Consider the following 12,950-nt stretch of genomic DNA (forward strand, 5'->3'; position numbering starts at 1 on the left):
CAATTATTCTAATGTTGTTTCGCCTTATGGTATCGCTTATCTCTCGAATTCTGCCCTCGTGATCCAGTAGTTGTTTATCTTTTTCTCAGCTTCTTTATTTTCCATCATTTGGTCTTCTATATCACTGATTCTCTCTTCTGCCTCATTTATCCTAGCAGTTAGTGCCCCCATTTTGATTGCACCTCATTAATAGCCTTTTTTATTTCAACTTGGTTAGATTTTAGTTCTTTTACTTCTCCAGAAACGGTTTCTCTAATAACTTCCATAATTTTTTCAAGCCCAGCTAGTATCTTTAAAGTGATGATTCTGAACTCTAGATCTGACATCGTACTAATGTCCGTATTGAGTAGGTCCCTGGCAGTCGGTACTACCTCTTGTTGTTTTTGTTGAGGTGATTTTTTCCGTCTTGTCATTTTGTGCAGAGGAGAATAGATTAATGAGAGAACAAAATGCTAGCAGAGTAACAACGTCCCCAGAAAATATACTCTAAACAAATCAGAAAAGACCTGAAGCAGTGGAAAAAGAAACGGAAAGAGAGAAAAAAGAAAAAAAAAAGAAAAAGAAAAAGATAAAGATAAAAACAAACAAAACAAAACAACAACAACAAAAACCAGAATGTGATCAAATATGATCAGGTTGGTATACAGATCAGTGCCACACACTAGATTTGGGGTGAATTTTGGTCTTTTAGAAGGAAGTGCCTCCCAAAATTTTAAAGAAAAAAAACATATGTACAAAAATAAGGGTTGATATGATGAAGGGATGGAATATGACTGTAAAGATGGGAATTATAAAAAATTTTATAAAAGGAATTGATAAGAAGTTGTTTGAAAAAAGAAAGAAGAGGATTTAAAAAAAGAAAAAAAAGAGAAAAAAAAGGGAGAGAATGTGATCAGGCAGGGGAGTAGAAAAAACCATATACTAGAGATTTAGGGTATATTTTAATCTGTTAGAAAAAACTATCTCAAAATTTTAAAGAGAGAACAACTTATATATATATGCCAAAAATACGGGTAACTACTATGAAGGGATATAATATGACTCTAAAAATGAAAAATAAAAATGTTTTTTAAAAAAAGGGATTGATAAGACGTTGGTTGAAAAAGGGAAAATGAAAAATTCAAAAAAAAAAAAAGACAATTAAAAAAAATTAACTTTGAAAGACTAAAGAATCATGGTAAAAAAGCCATGAATTCTATGTGCAGTATTCCCCTAGTGCTGGAGTTCTGCCATTCTCATTGATCGGTAGACTTGGTCTTGGCTGGCTGTTCTCGCTGATCTTCTGGGGAGGGGCCTGTTGCCGTGGTCTCCAAATGTCTTTGCCAGAGGTGGAATTGCCCCGCCCTTGCCCCCTCCTGGCTAAGTAATCTGCTCGGGTTTGCTCTCCGGAGCTTTTGTTCCCTGCAAGCTTTCCGTACAGCTTTGGAGGCGGAGAGAGAAAATGGCGGCCTCCCAATCTCTGCCTCAGAGGAGCCGAGAACTCGGGCCCTGCTCCTCAGTGAGCCCCCAGAGAAAAGCCATCAGTCACTCCCGTCTCCCCAGTCTCCAGCCTCACTCCGTGCTCACCTGGCCTGTGACCGCGCGTTTCTATCTCCGGCGCCCGACCCCATGTGGAGTCTCCAAACCCAGCAGATCCCTGCGGTGCACTCCCTCGCCGCTCCCCCCAGGGGAGGAAGGTGAGTCTCCCCAGATCTGCCGCTTGTTGGGTCCCTGCTGGAGGAGCAGTGGTCCAACTGTGCCGCGGATCACAGTTTATGGCAACCCCAAGCTGAGAGCCTGCGCCTGGGCTCCGTCTCTGCAGCCGGCTTCCCTGCTCCGTTACCTGGGAGCTCTGCCACACTCAGGCACCCCCAGTCTTTCTGTACCCCGAGGGTCCTGAGACCACACTGTCCCGGAGGGTTCCACCCCCCGCTTAGCCACCAGAGTGACGTCCCTCAGCGGAGCAGACTTTTAAAAGTTCCGATTTTGTGCTCCGTGGTTCTATCACTTGCCAGAAGCGGCCAACGGAGGCCCGTCCCCCGCCGTCTATCCTCCCGAATATTGCCTCGGATTCACTTCTCCACATGTCCTACCTTCCAGAAGGTGGTCGCTTTTCTGATGAGAGAGTTGTTGCTATTCTTTTCTTCGATCTCCTGTTGAGTTTGTAGGTGTTCAGAATGGTTTGATCCCTATCCAGCTGAATTTCTGAGAGGAGACGAAATCCAGGTCTCCTACTCCTCCGCCATCTTGCTCTGCCCCCCCCCCCGCAATTCAAATGTCTTAATGGAAATGGAAACATGTTGTGTTATTAAAGAAGGCTGAATAAACAGAGAACTCTACCATATACATGGATGAAAAATGCTCCCCAAGTTAACCTATATAATTCCAATCAAAGTCCCAACAAGCTTCTTCATGGCACTTGACAACTCATCTTAAGTTTTACAAAGATGAGTAGATGTGCAAGAGTAGCCAAGACAATTTGAGAAAAAAGATCAAGAGGGAGTTTTGGCACATTCATTATCAATACGTAGTTTTAAGGCTATAGTAATTAAAACATGGTGGTATTGGCAGAGAAATAGATCAGCAGGACAGACTGGTGTCCACGAATAGTATCATGAATACATGAAAATTTAATATATAAAAATTTAATAAAGATAAAGGTGGCATTTCAAATCAGTATGGAATGGGTGGATACTGAATAAACAGGGAAAGGGAAAGCAGGCATCTGTCTGGGGGGAGAAAATATATTTCTACTTTATACGTGCACGCACATACACACACCACTAAACATAAAACCTCAAGTGTAAAACAGGAGAAAAAATAGGAAAGTATGTTTCAGATTTTGGATTAGAAAGGGACTCCTTCTGAAGATATAACATGTAAAACCTATAAAGAAAAAGAGATAAATGTATATAAATCTAAGTATGACTTCTATATGATACCAGAAATTCAAAGATGGAGAGACAGCTGGAGAAAATATCTCCAGCATTTACAACTAATAAAGCATTAGTGATCAAAATAAACCAATGGCAACTTTTTAAAAAAGACAACCTGAAAGAAAAATGTACAAGGGGTATGGATAGACAATTCACAGAAAAGGAAATACAAATGGCTAAGAAACACACAAAAATGTGACCAACTTCCTGAATAATCAGGAAAATTTAAAATAAAATCCCAATTTGATAGTAGGTATCTTATTTCTTTGTAACTGACGTTGGTCTTCCTCTACTAAAAGGTCAGTGCCATGTCTGCAGGTGCTCAGCCCTCATCTGTGCTCATCCAATGAATGAATTAATGGATGGGCTACACTATTTTTATCCATCAGACTAGGTAAAATTAAAATTTAAAAGGCTGATAACATAAGATACACATTGACAAATATATGGGGAAATGGTTCTCTTATACATAGATGTGATAAAATTGGTACAAGATTTTGGGGGGAGGGGATTTGGTTACTTTATGATCTAGCATTTTCCCAGGAAAACATTTGCACATGTGAACAAAGAGCCACAAAATAATGATAATGATGACTGGAGCTGATATTTACTGACTGCTTACTATCTGCTATTCTCAGTGATTTTCATTCATTAAGTCACTCTTAAAAGTACAAGTAACAGAATTATATGTCCAGTACAATACTTCTAATGCTTAAAAAACACAGAAAGTTGTATCATATATTGTCTATGGACACATACATATATACGGTAAATGCAGAAAGTCACTCAGAAGAATACTTTCAATGATGGTGAGGTTACGGAGAAACTAATAACAGAAATATTAATACTGGTCTATTATTTGATACTAAGAATTCAAGTATTTTATAATCCTTTTGGAAAAAAATCTAGAACTTCAAATTGTTCATACCTTGTGAACTTGTGGGAACTTCTTTTAAGAAATTCATGCAAAATAATTTCATTGCAGTATAATTTATTGAGTAGAAACATACGAACAATTGCAGGTGCACCCTCGTGGTGACAGTCGAAAGAAGTGGAACAGGGCTGAGTCTGGACAGTTGGCATTGGCCCTGCCAGACCAGCTCTTCGTGCTTAGGCCCTACCAGTTGTTAAATATCACTCTTGGGTATATTTGTGATAGAATACAAAGTTATTAAAAAGTTCAATTATGAAATTTATTGTACCACTTGTGATTCAATGTTAAGCTTTTTAAAAAAGGGGGAAGACAAAATTATATCCATGCTATGATCAGGACAATGTGCCAAGCCAGTGCCTGGCCCAGAGTGGGATTTAATGAATGTTTGTTGAGAATCAATCATGTGGAAATGTGCATGCATATGGACAAGGACTTGGTGACTTGTAGCTGAGGCATTTATAACCTGTCCCTTGTCAGACCCTCTGTTAAGGGCATCACGAGCATCTCATTTAATCTCCGAAGCTCTTCAGCCACAGGCTGGGGTCCTGGCCCACGTGACTCAGCTCAAGTGGGGAAGGCAGACATCTAAACACAGAATTGCAACCAGGGCAGCCCCAGCAGCTTGTACAAGCCCTGGAGAGTACCCAGTATCGGGCTGGAACTGACTGGAGCTTCACTGCCAGAAGAACAGGAAGAGAAAGGACATTCCAAGGAGAGACAACCACATATGCAAAGGCAGCAGGGATGGGGGACAGGAGACTGCAGGAGGACAGGACCAGGCCAGGAGTGCCTCTGGGCTAGGCCCACACTTGGACAAGAAGAAGCAACAAAGGAGCCTCAGGAGGAGGACACCTGATCAGCTTTAGGATTTAGAAAAGGTCACTCAGGTGGCCATGCAGAGGAGAGCCGGACAGGAAGAAGCCTGGGGCAGTGAGAACAGTGAAAAGGTTTGTAGTCAGTGAGGTCAGAGACCAAGAGGCCAAGGCAAGGAGAAGGAGAAGCAGGTCTGATTCAAGCACAGCTCAGACGCAGACTCCTCAGGACTGGACAGAAGGATAAGGAGCAGAGAAATGCTGAGGGTGACTTGGTCTCTAGCTTGATTAATGGGCACAGCGACCATGATTGGGAGATTACCACATGCTGGCCAGGTGTCACAGTCTTCCATGATTGAAACCTCACAGTGGCCCATCTTATAGATAAGGTGAGGTGACTTGCCCAAGGGCCTCCAGCTGGTCGACCCCCAGAATGAGCTTTCAACCATCAAACTCTTCAGGGTTGGGGACTTCACAAGAAGTGAGTGTGAGGAGAGGAGGTGATGAGGCCAGATCTGTCTAAGCTGTTTTGTGGATGCTTCTGCTACAGGTAGATGGAGATACCCAGTGGAGAGCTAGAAACAGGGGCTCTGGAACCCAGGTGAGAGGTAAAGTGGGTATCCTCCTAATTTGATGGACAGCGAGATACAGCTAAGCAAGTCTTGTGTGTCCTGCCCAAGGCCACCCAGTTGATAAATGATAGCCTTAACTCCAGGCCTGTCTGATCTCAGAGTCCAGGTTCTTTGTGTGGCCATAGGCTGCCCCCAGCCAGAGAAGCCCAGAAGGTTCTGGATGAAGCCATTCCTCTCTTACCTTGAGCCAATCTCTTCCCAGTCTCCCCCCTGCCCTGGGCCTCCTGACTCTAATACTCTGAGACTGCTAGAATGAGAACTTAGCCCAACTAGGGTCTGCTAGAAGGAGGTACAAATTTGAACGAGCATGAAGCATTTAAGAGACAAAGGCATGGGGAGCGGGGTGTCCTGCAAAGTCTGAGAAAGAACAGGCTGAGAGGCAGGAGTGCAGCCACGGAGGAACCTCCAGGCAGGAAGAATAGCAGATGCTCCAGAGAGAATAAGTAGGATCACATGTATGAGGCAATCAGAGGGTATACCAATTAGGATGTCAGTGACCTTGGCAAGCACAGCTTGGGTCAAGATAGTGGGAAGAGAAAGCTGTTAGCTCTGTCCAGGCTATGAGAAAGAGGAGCGAGCAAGTACAGGTGAATCTTTCAATAAGCCTGTCTTGAAAAGAAGGGGCTGGGGGCACTGGAGGGACCTTGGGTTCTCAGAAGAGGCATCTACTTTCAGGTGGACATGCTGGTACCCTATAGCTGGGCTGAGCCTCCAGCTGCCACATGGGTGTGGTCTGGTGGGTGCAGGGTGGATGGGTGGCCCATTCCCCAAGTTCAGTCCGGAGTGCACGGACAAAGGCTTACTTAGTCTTCAGCCTTCCTACATGGAGCAGGCCTGGCTGCAGATTCAAAAGCAGGGAGGAGATTCAGCAATCGGACAAAGGGGAGAGTCACCTGAATGAGGGCGAGGTTACTGCTGATAACTCTGTGCTGCTCCTGGGGATCATCAATTTGTCCAGTGTTGGCCTAGGATGGAGAGAAAAGGACAAAGGGTAAGTCTGGGTAGTCACAAAGCCAGGCCAAGCCTTCCTGGAAAAGGCAGTCTCTCAGGACAGAAATCAGCAAATATCATTTCATTGATATTAGAACAAATTATTCTGCCCAGCTTTCAAAACTGACTGGGGTTGGGAAAGGTAAGGACCCAAGTCCCTTTGAGAATAAGATAGTGTCATAGACCATCTCGCCCATGCTCAAGTATGCAAGCACACAGAGATAAGTGTCACCAACAATTTCAGGGCCACCTGACTCTAAAGCTCAGCTACAGGTAGCATGGGAAGGACTTCTGCTGGGAAGCTGGCTTATGCCCTCAGCCAAGTCTTTGGCCACATTGTCCCCAACACCTACAATTCCCTACTCCCCCTTCCAGCAAGTCACATCTCAGATGACCACTAACCACCCCAACATGACCTCTGCAAATCATCCTATTTAAGAAATGCTCAAGTCCTTCTCTTAGGATAAAAAAACAAGATCTGAAATACGATTTTCTCCTTTAAAAATGGTAATCAGCTCCTAGCTTCATAGTACTTACCAGCAAAATTCAAGATGTAGATAAATGTATTTTCCTAGCTCCTTTGTACTGAGTTCATTAAGTTCCTGAACTCCAAGGGAAAAATGGAGTTACTTTTCATGAACAAATAAGGGGATGCTATTGTTTTCAGCATGATGGACACCTTGGATGCAGCATGGAACAATCATATAGCCCCAGGTGACTCCTTCACAAAGGTAGACCAATACCCACCACAGGGGTGCTCACAGGGACAAGGAACTAAGGTGGAGCAGAACACAGTTACACAGCCTGCCGTGTGCCGAACATGTGAGGCCAACAGGCTCGCTGCCCCTCTCTGCTCCTCAATGCACTAGGTGCTCACTGGACTCAATGTGCCCATTTGCTGTTTCCTATCGATCAGCCAACTCGAACCCTGGTACTCATCAGATAAGGGATGCTACTGGCCCATGACCTCTGAGTATGAATTAGAAAGGCATTCCTTCCTCAAGATGTTGTATTTCCAAGCTGAGGCTGAACAGGAAAGGGAGTGATGCCAAGAGGTGCAGGAGGAGGAGTGGTTGGCTGGGGAGCTTGAAGACCTTGTAGAGATGAGGGAGGAAGAGCACCAGAGGGAAGGAAGCTGTGAGAAGAGGTGGGATGTGAAGTCAATAGGATTTTGGAGCATGTGTAAGCATTTCAAGGCCAGGTGAGGGGCCTGGGCAGCTGAGGTGGAATGGAGGTGAAGGTCACTGGAGATGAAGCCATCCAAAAATTGGGAGGCTTGGGTTTGGGATGAGTTATCCATGTGGATGCTGAGACAGTGTAGGATGGTGGTGGGATGTGGTGTGAAGATCATTAAATGGTCCATTTTCCAGAACTGTGGGGAACTGACCAAGCCAGTAAAAGCAGGAAGGAAGCAGGGCAAGATGGTGAGGACCAGGCCAGCAGGATAAACCACGGGGAGCGGGCCCTGGGGGACAGGTCTCCATCAAGGTAGATGGACACTGCTCTACTCTGGAATGGCAGTCCCAGAGATGTAGGGTAAGAGCTGGAGCAACAAAGCCAGTCCAAGGACAGGCTCGGTGGCTTTTTGCTAAGAATGCAAAAAGAAAATCAGTGGGAAGGTGGGGCATCTATTATAGAGACCAACTTAGAGAGTCCCGCATTGGGCTCCCTGCTCAGCAGGCAGTATGCCTCTCCCTCTGCCTCCCCCTCTGGCTTGTGCTCTCTCTCTTGCTTTCTCTCTCTCTCTCAAATAAATAAATCAAATCTAAAAAAAAGGTAATGAGACTTCCATCAGTAACACTGAACACAAGAAGACACTGAAAACATACCTCAGTACTGAAGAAAAATAACTATGAACCATGCATTCTGTAAGCAACCAGGCTGGCATTCAAATGTGAGGATAAATGTGAGCATTGTCAAGCTGCAAATGTCCAAAAAATTTACTTCCAACAAATCTTACCTGAAACAATTACTGGAAGATACACTAAAATAAAACGAAAAGTAAATTTAAAAGAAAACTGAGGGAGAGTGATATCGGCAAGATGGAAGACTAGGAATCTCCAGGCCCTCTTCCTCCAGTGAAAACCCAAAGTAAACAACAGACTGACCAAATCAGCTTTGTGAGAGCTCTAGAAACCAGTTATGGATCTGTAAAACCAAGTGAGTGCTCAACCAAGAAAAACCCACACTCAAAACAGTAGACAATTCCAGTGTTTTTGCTTATCCTTGCCCTACTCCCTCCTCTGTGCAGAGCAGTACAGTGTTTGGTCCCTCTCTCAGGACAGAAGGGAAACAGTGGAATAGTCTGCACCATCCTGACTTGCCTGGAGGCTACCTGAGGGACTGGTTTCTGTTTTGCCTGACTTGGAGATCAGAAGGAGGAAGGTGGCATAGTTTGGATATCAGTTTGCAGGCTACCAAAACCAGTGGTGGGTGCTGGATACAGTACAGTTGCAGGGAACTGCAGGCCCATGCGTGCCTCGAGCAAAGAATATGGTCAGAAGAATACAATAATACATCTAAGGCCCCAAGGAGAAGCAGGGCTGGGCTTTTTAGGTTAATCAAGACATTTAATAGCAGCCCTGTGTGCTGAATTGGGTTGGAAAGAAAAGCACATACACAGGTCCAAGGAAGACACATGCCCAGAAAAGGCCTGAAAAGACTTTAAGCCTTCACACCAGACTGATAAGTGACGGTCTTCCTCTTTATGGAGCAAGTCTGCAAAGACTGGGAGAGGTGGCTATTTTCTCAAATGCCATTTTTTTGACAAAAGATGACAAGGCAGACAAAGAAACAGGGAAACATGATCCATTCAAAGGAACAAGATAAGTCTACAAAAACTAACCCTAAAGAAACAAAAGATTTGGACTTATCTGAAAAAGCCTTTAAAACAACTGTGTTAAATATGCTCAATGAACTAAAGGAGGACATGGATAGAGATCTAAAGGGAATCAGGAAAAGATGTATGAGCAAAATGAGAACATCTACAAAGAGCAATTATGCACCTCTAGGAATGCATCCATTTCTTCCAGATTATCAAATTTGCTGGCATATAGTCGCTCATAATGTGTTCTTATAATTGTTTGTATTTCTTTGGTGTTGGTTGTGATCTCTCCTCTTTCATTCATGATTTTATTTGAGTCATTTCGCTTTTCTTTTTGATAAGTCTGGCCAGGGGTTTATCAGTCTTCTTAATTCTTTCAAAGAACCAGCTCCTAGTTTCATTGATCTGTTCTACTGTTCTTTTGGTCTCTATTTCACTGATTTCTGCTCTAATCTTTATTATTTCTCTTCTCCTGCTGGGTTTAGGCTTTATTTGCTGTTCTTTCTCCAGCTCCTTTAGGTGGAGGGTTAGGTTGTGTATTTGAGACCTTTCTTGTTTCTTGAGAAAGGCTTGTAGTGCTATACACTTTCCTCTTAGGACTGCCTTTGCTGCATCCCAAAGATTTGGAACAGTTATGTTTTCATTTTCATTTCTTTCCATGAATTTTTTAAATTCTTTAATTTCCTGGTTGACCCATTCATTCTTCAGTAAGATGTTCTTTAGCCTCCATGTATTTGAGTTCTTTCTGACTTTCCTCTTGTGATTGAGTTCTAGTTTCAAAGCATTGTGGTCTGAAAATATGCAGGGAATAATCGCAATCTTTTGGTACCAGCTGAGACCTGATTTGTGGCCTAAAATGTGATCTATTCTGGAGAATGTTCCATGGGCACTAGAGAAGAATGTGTATTCCGTTGCTTTGGGATGGAATATTCTGAATATATCTGTGAAGTCCATTTGGTCCAGTGTGTCATTTAAAGTCCTTATTTCCGGAAAGGAAATATGGCGGAGGAGTAGGGGACCCTATTTCAACTAGTCCCTGGAATTGAGCTGGATATCTACCAGACCACTCTGAGCACCCATGAAACAAGCCGGAGATGTAAGAAGATCTGGATCTTTATAAGCAGAATATTGCAGGCGGTTGGTTCTGAGGTATGAAGCGGGGAGCCCTGATTCTGTGGGCAGCCCTGATTCCGCAGGCAGATATAGGACGATAAATGGCAGTGGGAGGGTACCTGGACGTAGGGATCCTACATCGCCGATGAGCGACAGCCTCGCGTGCTGCGGACGGGGCACACACTCGCAGACCGGTAGCGGCAGGGAAAGGATGTTAGGGCAGCCCCTGGGGCGGAAACCCGGATTGGGGTTGCACAGGCGAACTGAGAGTGGCTGATGGTTTTATTAGCACAAAGGACAGAGACGTGCCCCGACCTGGAGGCAGGACTGGGGGCACTGTGAAGGGGCGCACAACCCAGGATGCTGCAGTTTATACCGGCACGGACAGAAACGGAGACAGTGTGGCCTGGAGAGCTCACTGAAGAACAGACTGTGCTCTCTCTGCTCTGAGGCAGAGGGTCGGAAACGGTCTCTTTTGCTCTGACTCGGAGAAGAGATGCAGGAAGCCACAGGGAAAGCCGCCAGAGAACAAAAGCCCCCAAAACTGATTCCCATCGAGCCCATCCTCTGCCACGGGGGGCAGAGCAACTCCACCCGAACAGGGTTGCCTGAGTAACAGCGCGGCAGGCCCCTCCCCCAGAAGACAGGCTGGGAAAACAAGACACCAGCAAACCTAAGGTCCCAAGAAAACAGGTGCATCTTGCTTGGGTTCTGGTCAATAATTTGGACTCTATACATTCCCTCAACCACCCGTCAACAGAATGACTAGGAGGAGGAACCCCCAAAATAGGAAAGACTCAGAGATTATGACTTATGCCTCAGATTTACAAATGGATGCAGATATAACCAAGATGTCGGAGATGGAATTCAGGCTAGCAATTGTGAAGACAATGGCTAAAATGGAAAAATCAATTAATGGCAACATAGAGTTTCTAAGCGCAGAAATGAAAGCTGAATTGGGAGAATTTAAAAATGCTATTAATGAGATCCAATCCAATCTAGATAATCTAACAGCTAGGGTAAGTGAAGCAGAAGAACAAATAAGTGACCTGGAAGACAATATAATAGATAAAAAGGGAAAAGAGGAGGCCAGGGAAAAACAACTCAGAATCCATGAAAATAGAATGACAAGAATAAGTGACACCATAAAGCGTTCCAATGTCAGAAAAATTGGAATCCTGGAGGGAGTGGAGAGAGAGAGAGGACTAGAAGATGTATTTGAGCAAATCATAGCTGAGACCTTCCCTAATCTGGGGAATGAAATAAACGTTCACGTCCTAGAGGCAGAGAGGACCCCTCCCAAGATGAAGGAAAACAGGCCAACACCCCGGCATGTAATAGTAAAACTCGCAGATCTTAGAAATACGGAAACCCTCTTAAGGGCAGTTAGGAGGAAGAGATTCCTTACATACAGAGGGAGGAACATCAGAATAATGTCAGAGCTATCCATAGAGACCTGGCAAGCCAGAAAGGCCTAGCAAGACATATTCAGGGTACTAAATGAGAAGAACATGCAGCCAAGAATATTTTATCCAGCAAGGCTGTCATTTAGAATGGATGGAGAGATGCAGAGCTTCCATCACTGGAAGAAGTGGAAAGAATATGTGACCACTAAGCCAGCCCTGCAAGAAATATTAAGGGGGGATATATAAAAGGAGAAAGACCCTAAGAGTGATCTACAACAGAAATTTACAGGGACAATCTATAAAAACGTCTTCACAGGGCGCCTGGGTGGCTCAGTCGGTTAAGCGACTGCCTTCGGCTCAGGTCATGATCCTGGAGTCCCGGGATCAAGTCCCGCATCGGGCTCCCTGCTCGGCAGGGAGTCTGCTTCTCCCTCTGACCCTCCTCCCTCTTATGCTCTCTGTATCTCATTCACTCTGTCTCAAATAAATAAATAAAATAAAATCTTAAAAAAAAAAAAAACAAACGTCTTCACAGGCAACATGATGATGATAAATTCATATCTTTCAGTAATCACTCTCAACGTGAATGGCCTAAACGCTCCCATAAAACGGCACAGGGCTGCAGATTGGATAAAAAGACAGGACCCATCCATATGCTGTCTACAAGAGACTCATTTTGAACCTAAAGATACAACCAGACTGAAAGTGAATGGATGGAGATCCATCTTCCAAGCCAGCGGACCTGAAAAGAAAGCTGGAGTAGCAATTCTTATATCAGACAAATTAGATTTTAAACTAAAGTCTGTAATTAGAGACACAGAATGACACTATATCATTCTCAAAGGGTCTATCCAACAAGAAGGTCTAACAATTGTAAATATCTATGCCCACAACATGGGAGCAGCCATCTACATAAGCCAACTGTTAACCGAAATAAAGAGTCATATTGATAACAATACGTTAATTGTAGGAGACCTCAATACTCCACTCTCAGCAATAGACAGATCATCTAAGCAGAAAATCAACAAGGAAACAAGAGCTTTGAATGATACATTGGACTAGATGGACCTCATAGATATTTATAAAACATTCCACCCTAAAACAAGAGAATACTCATTCTTCTCGAGCATGCATGGAACTTTCTCCAGAATAGACCACATACTGGGTCACAAATCAGGTCTCAACCGATACCAAAAGATTGAGATTATTCCCTGTATATTCTCAGACCACAATGCTTTAAAACTGGAAATCAATCACAAGAAAAAATTTGGCATAAATTCAAACACTTGGAAGCTAAAGACCACTCTGCTCAAGAATGTTTGGG

The 12,950-nt window shown here is 43.9% G+C and overlaps 1 protein-coding gene across 9 annotated transcripts in view; it reads right to left on the reverse strand.

Annotated features, from left to right (window-relative positions):
* SLC41A3 (solute carrier family 41 member 3) overlaps positions 1–12,950 on the reverse strand; it is a 108,738-nt gene that overhangs the window by 34,168 nt on the left and 61,620 nt on the right. For all 9 annotated transcript variants that reach the window (XM_034996414.1, XM_034996422.1, XM_034996423.1 and 6 more), the window contains one exon: positions 6,187–6,258. In XM_034996414.1, coding sequence (XP_034852305.1) covers positions 6,187–6,258 — 72 coding nt within the window. The remainder of the gene's footprint in view (positions 1–6,186; positions 6,259–12,950) is intronic.

The sequence above is a fragment of the Mirounga leonina genome, unplaced genomic scaffold (assembly GCF_011800145.1).
Source record: "Mirounga leonina isolate KUSES-001 unplaced genomic scaffold, KU_Mleo_1.0 Mir_94, whole genome shotgun sequence".
Classification (NCBI taxonomy): Eukaryota; Metazoa; Chordata; class Mammalia; order Carnivora; family Phocidae; genus Mirounga; species Mirounga leonina.